Raw genomic sequence first — 20,390 nt, forward strand, 5'->3', positions numbered from 1 at the left:
TTACTTAGAAAAAATGAATTAGGTATTCTAAATTTTAAAAAAAGTATCCTCCACCATTTCATTAAATATACATTTGCTCTCTGAAGGCATGCTTAGGTGCTCTGAAAAGGTTGTGATGGGTCATCTTGATAAGTGATTTTCAAGTAACTGAAAATAATGTTAAGTTGAACAAGTTGAACACGGGGCAGCACGGTAGCATGGTGGTTAGCGTCAATGCTTCACAGCTCCGGTTTCCTCCCATAGTCCAAAGATGTGCGGGTTAGGCGGATTGGCCATGCTAAATTGCCCGTAGTGTCCTAAAAAGTAAGGTTTAGGGGGGGGGGGGGGGTTGTTGGGTTACGGGTATAGGGTGGATACGTGGGTTTGAGTAGGGTGATCATTGCTCGGCACAACATCGAGGGCCGATGGGCCTGTTCTGTGCTGTACTGTTCTATGTTCTAAGTCCCACATAGCCCAGATCTGGTAGGAATATTTGGTCCCAATCCCAAAAGCACAGGAGCAAACTAAATTTATAACCTGGAAGGTGTGTTGATCATATTTCCCTATCTACCTGTCCAAAATCATCAGATTCTTTTGCAATCATTTCCACTACCTACTGTGGTGAGATTTGAATTCAAGACTACTGGATTGCTTCTCCAGGGTCATTATCACTAGATTGCTGAAACAAGAGAAAAGAATAGTAATATTTGCAGCTTCACTCAATCCAACAAACACAGCAATTACCTGCTTGGCTAAAAAGGGAGACATGCTGCCGAAGCAATTTGTCATTCACTCATCAAAACATAAGCAAATGTCAGAAAGTGATCTCAGCACATTTCAGCCCCAGGTTAATTCCTGGCTTTAGTTCTGAAATGCTTTTCAGGATCTCCCTTTGAAATACTTTTCAGGAGAAAAGGTCTCCACCGTTTCTGGAAATCCTGATCTACCCGGTCGTGATCCGTATAGGAAATGGAGGGAATGGAATGTTGGTGGGTGATTTCAGTGAGGAAATTCCAGATATTTGGACTGAGGTGGCTGCAAGATGGAGATATGAGAGACAAAATGGTGCTTAGACGGGAGGCAAGTGAAACTCCGTTGAGAAAAGAGAACCGAAAGATCCTTGTGCTGAGGGAAAAGACGATGTGTGAGAAGGAAAAGCTCTTGTTACGGGGGAGGGAGGAGAAAGGTTGTTTTTCAGGAGATTAGTGCTGGGTTGTCAGGGAGGGAAATGTATCTTTGCAATTAAAATCAGATTCTGTTCTTGATTCCTGTTTCCCATCCCCCATTCTCCAGACTTCTCCCCATAACCGCTTTCCTATCTACCTCTGTCTTAAAGACACTCAGTAATTTGGCCTCCACAGCCTTCTGCGGTAAAGAGTTCGACATATTCAACACCCTCTGGCTGAGGAAATTCCTTCTCATCTCAGTTTTAAAGGATCCTCCCTTCAGCCTGAAGCTGTGCCATCTGGTTCAAGTTTCTCCTACTTGTGGAGTCACCCTCTCCACGTCCACTCTATCCACGTCTCACAGTATCCTGCAAGTTTCAATAAGATCCCCCCCTCATCCTTCTAAACTCCAAAGGGTACAGACCCAGAGTCCTCAACCGCTCCTCATATGACAAGCTCTTCATTCCAAGGATCATTCTTGTGAACCTCCTCTGGACCCTTTTAGCACATCCTTCCTTAGATACAGGGCCCAAAATCTCACAACACTCCAAATGGGGTCTGATCAGAGCCTTAAACAGCCTCTGGTCAAACCGGGGGGCACGACCCGCGGGTAGGTCGTGGGCGGGTGTCAGGAGGGTCGCGGAGCCATCCATCGCGGCGCTCCCGATTGCACAAATCTATACGCAACAGCCGCAGCAACCGGCTGTTAATAACGCCGGCTGCAAGCAGCCTTCAAAATGGCCGTGAACATGTAAAATAAATGCGGCTGCACTGCGCATACATGCCTGTTCATCAGCGCGCATGCGCGCCGATGAACGGGCATGCATGCGCAGTGCGGCCGCTTTTTTTTTTAATGGCCGCAGCTTTCTGTTTTACAAGTTCGGGTGGGGTGGGGGTGGTGGGGGGGGGGGGCTTTATTTGATAAAACTTTACAGGAAAAAAAAATGCAGAACTTTGGACAGATGGAGACTCCATACTTTCCAACACCGGAAGGCTTCACCTTCATCCAACAGGTTCCATTGGAGGAGCGTGTACGAGGGCCAAAGGTACCCAAAACCATTTCCTCCATTTTTGTCAACAGCAAACAAGGTAAGAGAAAATGGTGGGTCACGCAGGTTGGCTGGCGTGGGTCGCAAAGGTCGGCCGTGTTGGGTCCCGAAGGTTGGCCGGTTGGTAAAAATGGGTCCCCAGAAAAAAAGTTTGAAGAACACTGTTCTGGCCTCCTTGACATGAATGCTAACATTGCATTTACCTTCCTAACTGCCGGCTGAACCTGCATGTTAACCTTCCTAACTGCCGACTGAACCTGCACGTTAACCTGAAGAGAATCTTGAACAAGGACTCCCAAGTTCCTTCGTGCTTCTGATTTCCTAAGCCTTGGCCCATTTAGAAAATAGTCTATGCCTCCATTCTTCCTACCGAAGTGCATAACCTCACACTTTTCCACATTGTATTCCATCTGCCACTTGTTTGCCCATTCTCCTAACCTCTCCAGTCCTACTGCAGCCCCCCCCCCCCCCTGCATATCTATGTATCATCTGCAAACTTAGCAACAGTGCCCTCAGTTCCATCTTCCAGATCATTAATGTATATTGTGAAAGGGTGCGGTCCCAACACCAAACCCTGAGGCACACCACTAGTGACCAGCTACCATCCTGAAAAGGACCCCTTTATCTCCATTCGCTCCCTTCTGCCAGTCAGCCAATCCTCTATCCATGGCAGTAGCTTACGCTTAACTCGCTTTTAAAGGCTTCCCAATACTCCGACTTCCCACTAATCCTCGCCACTTTGTATGCTTTTTCTTTTGCTTTTATGCAGTCCTCAACTTCCTTGGGCTCTTAACTTATTTAACAGCCTCCTGTACAGCACTTTGTCAAAGGCCTTCTGGAAATCTAAATGGATCATGTCCACTGTTTACCCATTTGTCTATCTCCTTGGTACCCGGTAAAAGAATTCTAACAGACTTGTCAGACCTGACCTCCCCTTGACGAAGCTGTGCAGACTAAATTTTATTTTCAGTTTCCCCAGAACCTTCTCCTTGGTGATGGCCACGACACTCACCTCCTGAAGTTCCGGTATCCCGCTGGTGTCTTCCACCGTGAAGACTGATGCTAAGTAACTATCCAGTTCCTCTGCGATTTCTTTGTTTCCTATTACCTGCTTCTCCAACCTCATTTCCCGGAGGTTCAATGTCTTTTCTTGCCTCTCTCTTACCTTTGATGTACTGAAAAAAATGTACTTTCTTCTTTTATATTACTAGCTAGCTTAGTCATATTTCATCTTCTCTTCCCTTATTGCTTTTTTAATTGTCCTCTGCCCACTTTTCAAGGTTTCCCAATACTCAGGCTTCCCACTAATCCTCGCCACCTTGTATTTTTTTTCTTTTACTTTTATGCTGTCCTTGATTTCCTTTGTTAGCCATGGATGCCTCATCCTCCCCTTAGCATGTTTCCTCTTCCTTGGATGTATTTCTCTTGTGCCTCCCAAATAACTCCCAAAAATTGTCTTCCCTGCTGGGCTCCCCTTCCAATCAACTCTGGCCAGCTCCTCCCTCATGTCTTTGTAGTTACCCTTATTTAATTGTAATACCGTTACATCTGATTGCAGCTTCTCCCTCTCAAACTGCCGGATAAATTCATTCGCCTTCAGTTACCTAATCAGTTCTGCCTCATTACACATCACCAAATCCAGAATTGCCTGTTCCCTTGTGGACTCTACGACAAGCTGCTCCAAAAAAACCATCTCGTAGACATTCCACAAATTCCTTTCTTGGGATCCGCTGCCAACCTGATTTTCCCTTCCACCTGCATATTGAAGCCCCCCATGATTATTGTAATACTGCCTTTCTTATATGCCTTTTCTATCTCCGGATTTATTTTTTGCCCCACATCCTGACTACCGCTAGGGGACCTGCACATAACTCCCATCATCAGGGTTTTTTTACTTTTGCGATTCCTCAACTTGACCCACACAGATTCTAAGCCTTCTGATCCTATATCGCTTCTTGCTATCAATTTAATTTTATTCCTTGCTAACAATGCAACCCCGCACTATATGCCCACCTGCCTGTCCTTTCGATAGGACACCTATCCTTGGATATTTAGATCCCAGCCCTTGCAGCCATGTCTCTGTAATGCCCACAACATCATACCGGCCAATTTCAATGTGTGGAACAAGTTCATATACCTGCTTTTGTACATTGCGTGCATTTACAAGCTTGACTGATTACCACAAGTTAGTTCTTAGTACAGTTATTGGTGCAGTCAATTTTATTCAACATGTCTTGTCTGACTGCGGAAATACATTTAATGGTAGACGTTTGTTTTGGATTTTGCAAGTGCAGGCTGCATGAGAACAGTCTGCCTAGTACAAACAACTGAAGGTTTACACGCTAAGATTTGATCAGCCAATCATTGGTGATAGAGCAGCTCTTGGGTTTGCCGAATAAATGCCAAGATTAAAATCTCTGGCAACATGTCTTATTAATAATTCTTTGGTCGTGGTTTTGTGATTAACAAACAAAATAACCTATTGTGCAAATGCCAGAAATAAGAATTTTTGACGTTTGTGTTTTGCTATCTGAAGATACCTCAGTTCCTAGCATCAATAATAAATATATTCCTGGCACTTAACCGGCCAAAGAACAACTTGATCAGTGGGGGGAAGGGGGAAACGGAGATTGGGATAATGGCATCTATGTGAAGATACAGGTTGCAGCAGTGTTTGAATAAACAACATTGATCCTCGTGCTAATGATGCTCAAGTAGAGGATAGTACTAATCAATAATGTTTTGTACTATTGAAGTAATTCTTTCAGAAGCTGTTAGCAGTTCACCAGCAAGCAGTTGCCAGATTTAGAAATAGGTTCAAAGCATACCTATCTACTAAAGATTTGGAGTTTTACCTTGAAGTAAATGCAAGTTGCTGATCTTCCCTTCACCAAAACCACCACTATCTTGCACACCCTCACCCACACCCTTCTCCCCACCTGCCTCTCCAATTCACTGACCGTTCAGTTGTCAATCGTTCAAGATCTGAGCGCAGCATGGCAACCAGATTGCCTCCTTCTTCATTTTCTCGGTCTCGACGCTGCAGTAACGTCTCCAGTTCAGAGTTCTTGTCCTGTATCTCTTTCTGCAGCTGGGGAAAGGGCAACAGTGAAGCCAAAGACAAGAAACCAGTCATTGTCAGGATTCATTAACTTTAATGCAACATGAGCATCAGCAAACATCTAAAGGATGAAGTTGGATGGCGTTGTGGGAGGACATAACCATTTAATTCCAGGAATTCTCTTTAAATCCATCCCAAAGCAACAATGTCTCCTCTACTGGTGTTCTAAATGAAGCAGTGTGGCAATCGGAATTTAGTAATCAATTCACAACACAATTTTCATTTTTGAGAAACTTTGAATTTCTTCCATATTCTTCAGCTGACGTGACCATCTGATATACCCATTTGTCACATCAGACAGCTTAGCCCAAACGTTCAGGTTTTTCAAGAATGAAAAACGTTGAAATTAAAAACTCTTTCCATGTTTTGCTGATACCATCGTTTACAGCACAATCCCTCGTACAGTTTGTTTCGATCAGTGCCAAAGAACTCATCGAACGACCTGTTTACACTCCTGTTGTCATGGCAGAAACCATGTTTCCCTGTAAACTAACACATAGCTGTGTCACGGCATTGCAAAACTGTCGGTACTGGATCAAAATTCTTTATTTCCTTCTCGGTTTACCTAGCAGTGCCACATTAAAAAAAAATAATCGGACAATTTTTAAAGGTTAAACTAAAAACACACACCAAGTATTTCCCATCAACAGATTTAAACTCTAGAGAACAAGGTGTTTTGTCACTATACCAAATAGCTAACAAACTATTTCATCTCTGAAAAACAATACAGATCAGAGTTTTTATGTGCATGCAGCTTTGCAGAAAGGTCACTAGCCAAATGTTTTGAAGCAGCAGCAGGTCTCGGAAGCACAACAGAACTTTAGAGCAAGCAAAACAAAGACAGCCTGTGCCGTTAAATCAGATCAAAGGCAGATTAATGCCGATTTATTAATGCAAAGCAACAGAGGTGAAAAATACATAGGAAACACAAAACACTGAAATTCAATTCCATTCTAGTGTCTTTACAGTAACCAGAAAGACAGCTTTTAATGGACCCTCTACAAAACAGCAACATAAAAATATATGCAAACCAACGTGTCCAAACATGTTTTTCACAGCCAATAAATAGAGCTGGAAAGACAACAATTGCACTTAGTCGGGATTAGCACATCAAGTTACACAACTACATCATTGTTATTTAAACTAAAACTGGTTTGATCGACTAGGCTGTTGAGCATCCAGGATTAGCTGAAACAGCGATTGTTTGAATTAAATTCATGCCAATCAAGTACTGAACACCAGGAGTAACTCTGTGTAAACAAAAGGACAGGGACTCGGAATTCCTATTTACCTTTGTCAGTAAGGAGGCAGATACCCAAGAGCTCTGCATGCTATAGAGTTAGCATCTCTTATACTAAATAGATTGTGCTGCTTCCAAACTTATATTTTCTCATTTAACAAACTACCAGGAGAAACCAGGTGGTTGTGGTGAATGTAACTTAGTAATTCACACTGTATTTACCAATACCATTGTAAGCGCAGTAGCGTTATCCGACCACTAGGGGGTGTAGCTCTGGGAATGCGCAGGAGTTTGTACAGGGCTCCACCCTTGGCTCCGCCCACGACTCCTCCCCCTGGACTACTGTATAAATACCCTTGTCAAGAGCCAGCCTGCAGTTCATCGAGAGTTCAACGGGTAATAGGCTGGCTCTGTAGTAAGTAGATTAAAACCACTGTTCATATCTTAAAGCACGTATCTAGTGAATTGATGGTTCCATCAGTGGTAAAAAAAAAATCAAAAATAAATTTAAGATAACTATGTGGTTGCATAAAATACCAGTGCAGTTCACAGGTTATTTTTAAGGCAACAGCGGCAACTTCTGGACTCTACTGTCTAAGACTGGCATACAGTTAATTGAATCCAACTCAACATGTAATACTAAAATTAACAAAATACTGTGGATGTTGGAATCTGAAACAAACAAAGAACACTGGAAAAACTCAAAAGTCTGGCAGCATCAGAAGGGAGAGACAACAGAGTCAATGTTACAAGTCCGTTTGACTCTTCAAAGCTAAGAGAGGGAAAATCTATTGGACTACAGCTGGAAGAGATTGCAATCTTAATAACAATGAGATAGATGACCAGGTTTGGGGCAGCATGGTGGCGTAGTGGTAGCACTGCAGCCTCATGGCACCTAGGTCCCAGGTTCGATCCCGGCTCTGGGTCACTGTCCGTGTGGAGTTTGCACATTCTCCCCGTGTTTGCGTGGGTTTCGCCCCCACAACCCAAAGATGTGCAGGGTAGGTGGATTGGCCACACTAAGTTGCCCCTTAATTGGAAAAATGAATTGGATACTCTAAATTTATATTTAAAAAATAGATGACCAGGTTTGGGAGAGAGTATTTTTGCATTGAGGCAAAAATGGATGGGATATAAAAGGGGTTAAGGTGGAGGAAAGGTCACAGTCTAAGGTTGTTGAACTCAGTGTTGAGTCCTGAGAGCTGTAACGTTACCTCGTCCGTTGTCTTTTAATTTAACAAATTTCCCCTTTTCTGTCAAAAGGTCATCGACCCAAAGTGTTCAATCCTATCTCCACAAATACTACATGAAATACTGTTTGAAGTTATTTCATTTCTTATACCAAGACCGTATTCTGGATCATTTATCAAATTAGCGTAAAGGCAATTAACAGGACATGTTTCACAAGATATTTTGAGTCGAATGAAATAGGGAACCAATATCCAAGTTACATTGCACACAAGGACCTCACCTGTTTGGTTAGTTCTGTTTGCTGCTGGAACTTGGCAGACAGGTGTTCCTTTTCTTCTAGGTGCAAATTTTTTGCTTTGTCTTGCTCTTGGATAATGCTATCTCTTAGCTCCTGCAGGGCACTGTTCTTCTCAACTTCAAACTCATCCTACACAAAGTATCAAAGTAACAAATTGACTATTTCACAACCACAAGAGGACATGACTTCAAGATAATGCACTACACTGTGATACAACAGTACACAAACTAATTGTCAAATCAAGGCTTTTGATGTACTCAGAAGTAAAAATAAGTATTGACCTTATATCCATTATTTGAAAAGCTTGCCCAGTTTCACAGAATATTGAAATGGATATGGAATAAGGTAGGTTCAACAGCATCTTTGCAGAACAATTCTCTCCAAACTGCTGAGGTAAACCCAGTTTACCAAAAAGATTCACAACAACTTATCAAGCAATGCTCCCCTCTTCATATGTCTGCTGAGCTTTGACGAAAATTACTACTGATATGCAACCTATCTTTCTGTACTTTTACTTGCAACTCCATGGGTGGCAAGGATTCATTCCGTGTGAATTGAAGAGTGTGGCAAGGGAAGCAGTATCATTTGGTGACATTATAGCAACATTTAAACGACATCTCCAAGCACTAAAAACTTGAAGAGGATTAGTTCACACCATAAAGTCAACAACACGCAAACCACAGCAAAGGTGTTTCACTTCCATAACTTACCCGCTGGCAACTTGGGCAAATCCTAGCAGTATGTGAAAGATGTGAATAAAGAAAATATAATATAGTCAACAATGCTACTGGATATATTGAACTGGACCTCGACATTCAGAAAATTTATAGCAGTGTAGCCTGCCATTCAGACCATCTAACTGATCAACCTCTCTGTCATTTCCCTACAGAATCATAGAATCCCTACAGTCGACCTCCGGAGGCGGCAATGCGGAGCTAAGCCGCACATTCGGCAGCTCCCGCTGAAAACAGACTTTGGGGCTCTTTTCAGGGCCCCCAACGGAACTTTATCGGCAAATCCCGACGTGGGAAGAGGACAGGAGTCGACCCCTACGGTCCTATGGTCCGGACCAGGAGTGGGGCAAGGAGAAAAACGGAGAAAGCACCCCTGGAAAAGACAAAATGGCGGTTGGCGGAGGCCAGGAGGACTGGAGGCAGTGGGCGCAGGAGCAGCAGGCGACTCTGCTGGTTGATGCTGAAACGACCGGGTTGATGCTGAAACGGTCAGGAAGGAGCTGGAGGATGCAGGGGATGCTGGAGGGGGGAGTTGCTGCCGTGGGGAACTGGCAGAGCGGGGGACGCTGGCCGGCGGTGGGCAAGGGATGGGTTATAGCTAATCCGCAGGGAAGGGGGGCAGGGAGCCCTCTGATCTGGCTGATAACCTGGAATGTGAGGGGGCTGAATGGGCCGGTCAAACGGGCCCGGGTGTTTGCGCACCTGAAGGCGGATGTGGCCATGCTCTAGGAGACACCTGAGAGTGGTGGACCAGGTTCGGCTGAGGAAGGGATGGGTGGGCCAAGTATTTCACTCAGGGCTGGATGAGAAGAGTAGGGGGGTGGCGATCTTGGTGGGGAAGAAGGTGTCGTTTGAGGCATTAAATGTGGTGGCTGACAGTGGCGGGAGATATGTGATGGTGAGTGGTAAGCTGCAGGGGGAGCGGGTGGTGTTGGTGAATGTTTACGCCCCAAATTGGGACGATGCGGGGTTTATGCGGCGTATGTTGGGCAGCATTCCGGACCTGGTGGTGGGGGGCCTGATCATGGGGGGGGGGACATCAACACGGTACTGGATCCCCCTTTGGATTGATCCAAGTCCCGGATGGGTAGAAGGCCGGCGGCGGCTAAGGTGTTGAGGGGATTTATGGACCAGATGGGGGGGTGGATCCCTGGAGGTTTGCGAGGCCAAGGGCCAAGGAGTACTCGTTTTTCTCCCACGTACATAAGGCCTATTCGAGGATTGATTTCTTTGTCCTGAGCAGGGGGCTGGTTTCGAGGGTGGAGGATGTGGAATACTCCGCCATTGCCATTTCAGATCATGCCCCGCACTGGGTGGACCTCGGGCTGGGGGAAGTGAGGGACCAATGTCCGCTCTAGCGCTTGGAGGTGGGGCTGCTGGCAGACGAGGAGGTGGTCGAGAGGGTTCGGGGGTGTATCGAGATGTACCTTGAGGCCAACGACAACGAGAAGGTCCGAGTGGGGACGGTCTGGGAGGCATTGAAGGCGGTGACTAGAGGGGAATTGATCTCCATCCGAACCCATAGGGAGAGGGGGGGGAGCAGAGGGAGAGGGAGAGACTGATAGGGGAGATGGTGAGGGTGGATAGGAGATATGCGGAGGCTCCAGAGGAGGGATTGCTGGGGGAGAGGCGTAGCCTTCAGGCCAGGTTCGACCTATTGACTACCAGAAAGGCGGAAGCTCAGTGGAGAAAAGCACAGGGGGCGGTGTATGAGTATGGGGAGAAGGCGAGCAGGATGCTGGCACACCAGCTCCGAAAGCGGGACGCGGCCAGGGAGATTGGGGGAGTGACGAATAAAGCTGGGAAGGTGGTGCGGAGGGGGGTAGATGTTAATGGGGTCTTCAGGGACTTCTATGGGGAATTGTACCGGTCGGAACCCCCGGTGGAGGGGGGTGGAATGGGGCGCTTCTTGGACAAGCTGCGATTCCCAAGGGTGGAGGAGGAGCAGGTGGAGGGACTAGGGGCGCCGATCGAGCTGGAGGAGGTGGTTAAAGGGATAGGGAGCATGCAGTCGGGGAAGGCCCCGGCGCCGGATGGGTTTCCAGCGGAATTTTATAAAAGGTATGTGGACCTGTTGGGCCCCGTGTTGGTCCGGACCTTTAACGAGGCAAGGGGGGGGGGGGGGGGGGGGGGGGGCTTTGCCCCCAACTACGTCACGGGAGCTGATTTCCTTGATCCTGAAGCGGGACAAGGACCCTCTGCAGTGCGGGTCATGTAGGCCGATTTCGCTGCTAAATGCTGACGCTAAGCTGCTGGCAAAGATCCTAACCACAAGAATAGAGGATTGCACGCCCGGGATCATTCATGAGGACCAGACGGGGTTTGTGAAGGGAAGGCAGCTGAATACGAACGTACGAAAGCTCCTCAATGTCATTATGATGCCGGCCATGGAAGGGGAGGCAGAGATAGTGGTGGCATTGGATGCGGAGAAGGCCTTTGATAGGGTTGAGTGGGAGTATTTGTGAGAGGTGTTGGAGAGGTTTGGGTTTGGGGAAGGGTTTATCCGTTGGGTGAGGCTGCTCCGCGAGGCCCCGATGGCGAGTGTAGCCACAAATAGGAGGAGGTCGGAGTACTTTCGGCTGTACCGGGGGACGAGACAGGGGTGCCCACTGTCCCCCTTGCTCATCGCGTTGGCGATTGAGCCCCTGGCCAAGGCGTTGAGGGAGTCAGGGAACTGGAGGGGCCTGGTGCGGGGTGGGGAGAAGCATCGAGTGTCACTGTACGCGGACGACCTGTTGCTGTATGTGGCGGACCCGGTGAGGGGGATGCCGGAGGTGATGAGGATTCTTAGTGAATTCGGGGGTTTCTCTGGGTATAAGTTGAACCTGGGCAAGAGTGAGTTGTTTGAGGTGCATCCGGGGGATCAGATGGGGGGGGGATTGGTAGGCTCCCACTGATGCAGGCAGGGAAGAGCTTCAGGTACCAAGTTGTCCAGGTGGCTGGGAGTTGGGGGGCCCTGCACAAGCTCAACCTCACAAGGTTGGTGGAGCAGATGGAGGAGGTGGGATATGTTACGGCTGTCACTGGCGGGGAGGATGCAGTCCGTTCAGATGACGGTGCTCCCGAGGCTTTTGTTCCTGTTCCAGTGCCTCCCCATCCTTATCCCGAAGGCCTTTTTTAGGAGGGTCAACAGGAGTATCACGGGATTTGTGTGGGCGCATGGGACTCCGAGGGAAGTGTTCCTGGAACGGGGCAGGGATGGGGGGGGGGCTGGCGTTGCCCAACCTCTGTGGGTACTATTGAGCTGCCAACGCAGCGATGGTGCGTAAGTGGGTAATGGACAAGGAAGGGCAGTATGGAAGAGGATGGAGGCACTGGTAACGGTACCGTTGCTGTTCCCTCCAATGAGGTATACCACGAGCCCGGTGGTGGCGGCTACCCTCAAAATTTGGGGCCAATGGAGACGGCATAGGGGAGAATGGGGGCTCGATGGAGGCCCCGTTACGGGGGAACCATCGGTTTGTCCCAGGGAGCATTGATGGCGGATTTCTGGGCTGGCATAGGGTAGGGGTTAGGAGGTTGAGGAACCTGTTTGTGGAGGGGAGGTTCGCGAGCTTGGGGGAGTTAGAGGGGAAGTTTGGGCTCCCCCGGGGAACATGTTTAGGTACATGCAGGTGAGGGCGTTTGCCAGGCGGCAGGTGGAGGGGTTCCCCTTGCTGCCCCCACGAGGGGTGCGGGACAGGGTGCTCTCGGGGGTGTGGGTTGGAGGAGGGAGGATTTCGGACATATAGCGGGTGATGCAGGAGGTAGACGAGGCCTCGGTGGAGGAACTGAAGGGTAAATGGGAAGAGGAGCTGGGCGAGGAGATTGAGGAGGGGACGTGGGCGGATGCCCTGGAGAGAGTGAATTCCTCCTCTTCCTGTGCGAGGCTTAGCCTCATATAGTTCAAGGTGCTGCATAGAGTCCACATGACTGGGACGAGGATGAGTAGGTTTTTCGGGGGCGAAGACAGGTGTGCTAGGTGCTCGGGGGATCCAGCGAACCACGCCCATATGTTTTGGGCGTGCCCAGTGCTGGGGGAGTTTTGGAAGGAGGTAGCAAGGACGGTGTCGAGGGTGGTGGGATCCAGGGTCAAGCCAGGCTGGGGATTCGCAATTTTTGGGGTGGCAGTGGAGCCGGGAGTGCAGGAGGCGAAAGAGGCCGGTGTTCTGGCCTTTGCATCCCTAGTAGCCCGGCGGAGGATCTTGCTCCAGTGGAAGGATGTGAGGCCCCCAAGCGTGGAGGCCTGGATCAATGATATGGCGGGGTTCATCAAATTGGAGAAGGTGAAATTTGCCATGAGGGGATCAGTACAAGAGTTCTTTAGGCGGTGGCAGCCTTTCCTGGACTTCCTGGCAGAATGGTAGGGAAATAGGCCGGCAGCAGCAGCAACCGGGGGGGGGGGGGGGGGGGGGGTTTGGTTCGGTGGGAGGGAGAACTGTGTACATGGGTCTGTGGGATGTGGCGGGTGTTATTTCTTTCTCTTTTGTTGTTTGGGTGTTCTTTTGTTTTTGTTCTTGGGTTGTTACCGCGGTTGTTTTGTTAATATAGTTGTGATGTTTATATTTTGTAAAAATTTCGATAAAAATTATTTTTATTTTTTTAAAATCCCTACAGTGCAAAAGGAGGCCATTTGGCCCATCGAGTCTACATCGACCCTCTGAAAAGAGTAGTCCATCCAAGCTTACTCCCCCGCCCAATAACTTCTTAACCTAACTTTCTTTTTGGACACTAAGGGGCAATTTAGCATGGCCAATCCACCTAACGCGCACATATTTGGACTGTGGGAGAAAACCAGAGCACCCAGAGGAAACCCATGCAGACTCAGGAGAAAGCACATACTCCATACAACAGTGACCAAAAGCTGAAATTGAACCCGGATCCCTGGCACTGTGAGGCAGCGGTGCTAACCACTGCCTATTTGTTCTTTTCAAATATTCATCCAACTCTTACTATTTTAATTGCCACTTTGGTAAAGTATGCTTTTTGTAACATTCTTCACAAAATAATTCTGTTGTTTCTTTTTATTCCTCTCTTAAACTTCAGTTTTATTCATGTATCATTGAAAATCATCTTTCACAACTTACCCCAATATCAAAGTTTTCAAAAACGGTCCACTCAATTACTTTTGTTTCAGTTAAGAAAACTTACCAGGCCTATTGTTATTAAAATCTATCCCATTCCAGCCATTATTCCAGTGAATCTTCATTACACCCTCTCCATGGAAAAGATCTCATTAGTATAGGCTGTCCTTTTATGATTTTATTCACTGGCACTATTACCTTAAGATTTGTCTATGCACCCTAGTTTTCGCTGTTCCTCCAGTCTGCTGAAATAAATTTTATTTATTTATTTCAGCGCTTTCTTAAAATATAAGATTTCATATTTTTCTGCATCTGCCACACTGCTGCAGTCTCTTGCATTCTTTTTCCTTTTTCCGCTTGCCAGGTCGACATACTGGAAAGCTTCCTATAAACTTTATTTTCTGTTCATAAAGCACAAACACCTTCCTTTAGCATTTCTCTTTGCATCCCTCTATATGTAAGCAATATTTCATTTAATATCAAGATCTTTAATATCGAGAAATGTATCAATCCCCTTATCAAATATCTTTTGAGAGTGAAAATTAGCACACGTGCTATCAGAACAACTACAACAAAAACAAACTTCTGATGATGCTGAAAATCTGAAGTAAAACCAGGCAATGCTCAGCAGGTCAGACATTTGTAGAGAGTATTTCCAGCATTTTCTGACTTCATTTATTATTTTATAAAAAAGCTGCCATGTTGTTTCAAGAACCCAAATATTTAAGAGAAGATGCCTGCAGCCGCTACCCAGTATGGTCAATATATGTCTCCAGTCTTACACTGATTTTTCAATGCCTGCAGTTAGACGGGATGTGCAATAAATAGTGCCACAGCAACGGGAGCTACATCTAAAGAAAAAAAAAATCCCTATATCCAAGACCCCTTTTAACTATTAAGCACACGCATTCTAATTCTGGCAATTTATTTTCAACTGGGGTAAATAAATCCCTTCTATTTAAATCTCTTTGCAGAAGCTGAAACAGTCACTCGTCAAATATAATCCAGACAGTTATAAAACGAGTCCTTTGCTGCCCTACAGAATTAAAGGTATGCTACCTACATCTGAGAATGTACGTTCTGGAAAACAAGTTGAGGGGAAAGAAAACATAATTAAAAACTCAACACATAAAACCATCCAAGCTGAAAAGTTTACCTTTTTCTTTAATCACAATGTCTCCAATTCCTTGTGCACATTACCTTGAGCTGTTTTATTTCTTGAGTAAGCAAGAGCTCAGACTGGTTCTTGAGAAGCTCAAACTCCTCCTGGAACTGCCGCAGTTGCTGTGATTTCTCGATTTCAAAGTGGGACTGAAGCGTCTGTTGCACTTTCTCAATTTCTGATTTAGCTGTATGGACCTAGCAGTCAAAGTTATGAGTCATGAGTATAAGGTTTCTGAACTGAGGAGGCACTAAAATTAAATCTCTGAACCATGGCATATCACAGAGACAATTCCACAAGAACATCGAAAAAGGTCATAATGGGTTGAACATTGTTTACTTAAATAATGGAGAAATTAGAGGAAATTCATATGAAGATATTGCTAAGGAAGAAACTCAACATGCTAATTCAATAAAACATTTTTTATGGCCATCCGAAATATAATTCAGAAATAAGGAATTATACCCAATCAAAGCATCTACTCAGGGTAGTATTTACTAAATTGATCGGTCTGATGAAATTTGTGGTGAGCGCCTAGTGAAGAAATTAACATAATGTTAAAAAATAATTCAAGGGATGTGGGCACTGGTGTCTAGGCCAACATTTATTATCCAACCCAGATTGCTCCGTGGAAGGTGATGCCACCGCATTGAATCACTGCAGTATTTACAATGAAAATACTCTCATCAGAGCTGTTTGATAGAAGTTCCAGGTTTTTGACCTGGAAAGGCTTGGTGAAACATTCCCAAGTTAGAAAGGTGTGTGGCTTGGAGGTGAACTTGCTTCCATGCATGGTGGTGCTCCCACGCATCTGCTGCTCTTGTCCTTCCAGGTAGTACAGGTTTGGGGAAGTACTGCAGTGCATTTTGTAGATTAGACACATTTCTTCTAAATTATGTAGAGGTTGAGAGACAGAATAGTTAGGGTACCAATGAAATTATAGAACATAGAACATTATGCTACTTTGTCCAGGATAATGTTCAGCTTTTTGAATGTTGTTGGACTGGCATCCATCAGACAAGGAGTATATTCCAATACATTCCTGACTTGTTCTTTGCAGATGCTGGAAAGGCTTTGGGTACTTGATCAAGTCACTTGATGCAGAATACCTAGCCTCCGTCTAAGCCAGAATGTTTTGCAATATGCTGTGCCATATTCTGAACTTCAAACTAATTTTATATTTCAAAAACTGTATCCCAAACGGCTGGAAAAGTTAGCCGCCCAAGGTCACCTGACTTCTTTGTGGGTTAGAACCATTCCCATCCCAAGTAGAAAATTCTAGACTAATGAGTCTATCTAAAATTCTAGACTAATGAAACCAGACAAAAGGGTCTCAATGGGTCATTCTGAAACAAAGATGCTGACTGTCTCAAACCCCCAGGGTGCATGTCTACTCAGAATCACAAGGCAGATTGCAAAATCAATATAAACACACATTATTTAGAAAAGACCTTTAACTTGTGGAAGTCACAGAATGAGATAGACATGTTTTCTTTGCTTGGTCTGGTTGGATCAACCACGCCCGGTTTGATGACCAGTTCTACCAAAGCCACCAGAACATTCAATTCTGCCAGTCTACGAACCAAACTCAGAAACACGACTGTGAGAACAAGTGAGACACGTTGCGATAATTTGGGGTAAGTGTGGGAGAATATTTTTTTTTTAATTTAGAGTACCCAATTAATTTTTTCCAATTAAGGGCCAATTTAGCTTCGCCAATCCACGTACTCTGCACATCTTTGGGTTGTTGAGGCAAAACCCACGCAGACACGGGGAGAATGTGCAAACTCCACACGGACAGTGACCCAGAGCTGGGATCGAACCTGGGACCTCGGCGGCGTGAGGCAGCAGAGCTAACCCATTGCGCCACCATGCTGCCCGTGTGAGACAATAAATAACCTTTGCTTTTAAATTTACACTTGCTGCTGAATACTTTAACTGGGATACACACTCCAAGGATAAGAAAAAACGCATCTCTTACCATGCAAAAATACTGATCATGGAAAGTAAAGAGAACGCATGCATTCTATCTGTAACACAGATTTTCCTGCAAGCAGGCACAGAACATTATTGGAGAAATTACAAATGGAACTGAACACTGCAATGAGGGGTGGATATTCCCATTTCTTTGTGATGGAAGAAAGGTCATTGATGAATCGGCTAAAGATGCTTGAGCCTAAGACATTGACCTGAGGCACTCCTGCAGCAATGTCCTAGGATTAAAATCTTTTGTCTCCAACACCACCTTCCTTTGTACTAGGTATGACCTGTACCAACATAGAGTTTTCCATGAGATTTTGCGGGGGCTGCTCTTGATGCTGCGTTCAGTCAGATGTTGCCTTGATTCTAAGACAGCCATTCTCACCTCATCTTTGGAATTCAGTTCTTTTGTCCATGTTTGGACCAGGGCTGTAATCAAACCTTGCAGAAGACAAACTGAGTAGGCTACCGCTGAGTAAGTGCTACCTGATATCAATATCGACAATGTCTTCCTCCATTTTGCAGTTTGTTAAGAGTAGGCTGATGGGGTGGTAATTGGTCAATTGCATTGTTAATGTAGCTGTACAACAGTTTGTCCAGGGGCATGGCTTTCTCTTTTGTTCTTTTCCGCCCAACACCTTTCCCTGCTTCTGTAAATCTCTAACTTTTTCTAGTTCCAATAAAAAATTACTTTAGACTTCATTCTGTTCATCCATGACAGGTCATCAGCTTTGAGCAGGCAGTCCATTAAATAAGTCAAGTTAGCTCAGTTTATTATTTCATAATCTCACAGATTTAGCCAAGATCTTTGGACTCTATACAACATTGGATAGCATGGTGGCAGAGCGATTAGCACTGTTGACTTACAGTGCCAGGGACCCAGGTTCGATTCCGACCTCGAGTCACTGACTGAATGGAATTTACACATTTTCTCCGTGTCTGCGTGGGTTTCCTCCCACAGTCCAAATATGTGCAGGTTAGGGGGTAGGCCATTCTAAATTGTCCCTTTGTGTCCAAATGTTTAAAAGAGATAGGATGGGGGAAATGGGCCTAGGTAGGGTTCTCTTTCGGAGAGTCGATGCAGGCTCAATGGGCCGAATGGTCTCCTTCTGCACTGTAGAGATTCTATGATTCTATTTTCTTTTGAAATTCTAAATTTAAACGGTCCTTCATCCACACAGTACTGCCTTGGATCTATCAACTTTCGAAGAATTCAGCTGCCTTGCTGCAACCAATTTTAAGGCACTTATCCGAAATTAACTAAAAGATACATGCACCGTCTCCGTGATCTGGTAAGAAAGAACCAGAGTGAAGTCTCTGCCCAAGTGGTTTGCCAAATAGATTCAGGAATAATATTCGTGAGATAAATTTATTTAGCTCACTAATAGTGTAAATATGCCATATTTAGGTTATCTTTCAATTAAAAAGGAGTAGGAAGAAGCTAAAATTTACGGGACACCACATCCATGTGAAACAAATGATTTGTAATTGCCTCTCATTTGAGTCAGCCTTCCAGTAGGCATGAAATACATGCACAAAGTCACCTGCAGGTCTACAGTATCCAGTTCACATACGTAGGGGTTTATTTTATATGCCCCTGGGTCAACAGTATTGCATACCTAAATACTGGGAAGACTCATGGTAATAAGAGGCCAACTGCTGACGTTGAACCTGAGTGTATGTTGATAGTGTGTTATTTTAACTGTGTGCAGGCATTGGGCATTAACTCGGGATTCAGTCGATTCCATACAAAAATAGACATAGAAACAGACTGAAACTGTGGTTGTTGTGTTTGAAGATGTGTGCTTGTAATATTAACTGTAAGTAAATATAAAAGGATATAAAGATTGGCTCCAGGTCTACCTTTCACTAACCAGCCAGGAATATATCAGCTTTTCAAATGCAGATTCAATTTCTAATGGACGTTTTCATTCACAAAAACTCACTGATTTCATCTTCCAGTTCTAGTAGATAGCCAAACCAGGGTTAGCATGGACAGCTCTGTGGAAGGGGGATTATGGACTCAAAACATTCACTCTGATTCTCTCTCCGCAGATCCTGCCAGACATGCTGAGTTTATACAGTATTTTCTGTTTTTACACCATGGACCAGGTTGTCCTCTTCACATCAATGGGAGCAGAGCTGAATGGCCATTGATCATTAGGGGCTGTTTAGCACAGGGCTAACTCGCTGGCTTTGAAAGCAGACCAAGCAGGCCAGCAGCACGGTTCAATTCCCGTAACAGCCTCCCCGAACAGGTGCCAGAATGTGGCGACTAGGAGCTTTTCACAGTAACTTCATTGAAGCCTACTCGTGACAACAAGCGATTTTCATTTCATTTCATTTTTCATCAGAAACGCTGCATGCTAGAAGTTCAGCTCATGCTGAACTTGAATAAACACAAACCTGTTCTTTTTGACTGTACATCTGAATCTTCTTCAGCTCTTCACTAAGCATCCTTGTGTACTCCTCTTTCTGTTTCTCCGCCTCCATGGACTGCAACATTTGAAGTTCCTTGAGGGCCTGCTGATGCTGATCTTCAAGGCGAAGGACTTCTTCTCGAATCACATCAAGACGGCTCTGATGCTCCTGTTCCAGTAAAGCCTTCTGGGTGCCCAGGGCTGCCTCCAAATCTACCTGCAAATCAGTCGAGATAAGTGAGCAAATGTCAAAAGTTGATTCAGTCGCTACTTCAAAATAGGTTTTCTGCCTTTCTTAAATTTATGAATACATCTTAAATTTAATGACAACTTCAGAATCAAGAGCAGGATGGGCTGCAATACAGAAATACATCAGCAGTTTCCATTATAATTGTGAAGAAAAAAACAAATCACTCAGTTGTTGGGGTCTGGAACACTACCGGAGAAGCTTGATTGCTAGAAGATGTTGATTCCACAAATAATTTTAAGAGTTGGACAGGTACATGAGCATGAGGAATTCACAGGTTAGTAGGCAAAATGTTGGCCATCCACCACTTAATTGATTCATAGCCATCCTTGCTTTCAAATCCCTCACAGCCTCACCCTTCCGTATCTCAATCTTCCCCCAGCACCACCACTCTCCAATACTGCGGGTGATCTAAATCTCACCTCTTGAGCATTACCAATTTTAATTCCTCCACTTGGAAAGGTCACAAACTTGAAATCGTAACACTGTTCCTTTCAACAAAGGTGTTGTCAGAATTGCTGAGTATTCCCTACATTTAGTTTTTATGGGCTATAAATATAAGATGTCGCGATGCAGGAATAAGTTTGACTGTTCTTTCAGAGATCCAGCACAGGCAAGACAACCCAAATGGTCTCATTAAGTGCTGCAAGTTTCTATGATTTCACAAAATGTGGGGACGGGCAACTTCCGGTTGCGGTCATGGAGTGAGTAGTTGCAAATTTGGTACCTCCAACTCAAGG

At 45.3% G+C, this 20,390-nt stretch overlaps 1 protein-coding gene across 5 annotated transcripts in view; it reads right to left on the minus strand.

Annotated features, from left to right (window-relative positions):
* The window catches only part of pcnt (pericentrin), a 352,612-nt gene that overhangs the window by 162,973 nt on the left and 169,249 nt on the right, over positions 1 to 20,390 (minus strand). For all 5 annotated transcript variants that reach the window (XM_038786588.1, XM_038786581.1, XM_038786572.1 and 2 more), the window contains 4 exons: positions 19,390 to 19,620; positions 15,042 to 15,200; positions 8,027 to 8,173; positions 5,155 to 5,285 (listed from right to left, as the gene is read on the minus strand). In XM_038786588.1, coding sequence (XP_038642516.1) covers positions 5,155 to 5,285; positions 8,027 to 8,173; positions 15,042 to 15,200; positions 19,390 to 19,620 — 668 coding nt within the window. The remainder of the gene's footprint in view (positions 1 to 5,154; positions 5,286 to 8,026; positions 8,174 to 15,041; positions 15,201 to 19,389; positions 19,621 to 20,390) is intronic.

Source organism: Scyliorhinus canicula, chromosome 2 (genome assembly GCF_902713615.1).
Source record: "Scyliorhinus canicula chromosome 2, sScyCan1.1, whole genome shotgun sequence".
Classification (NCBI taxonomy): Eukaryota; Metazoa; Chordata; class Chondrichthyes; order Carcharhiniformes; family Scyliorhinidae; genus Scyliorhinus; species Scyliorhinus canicula.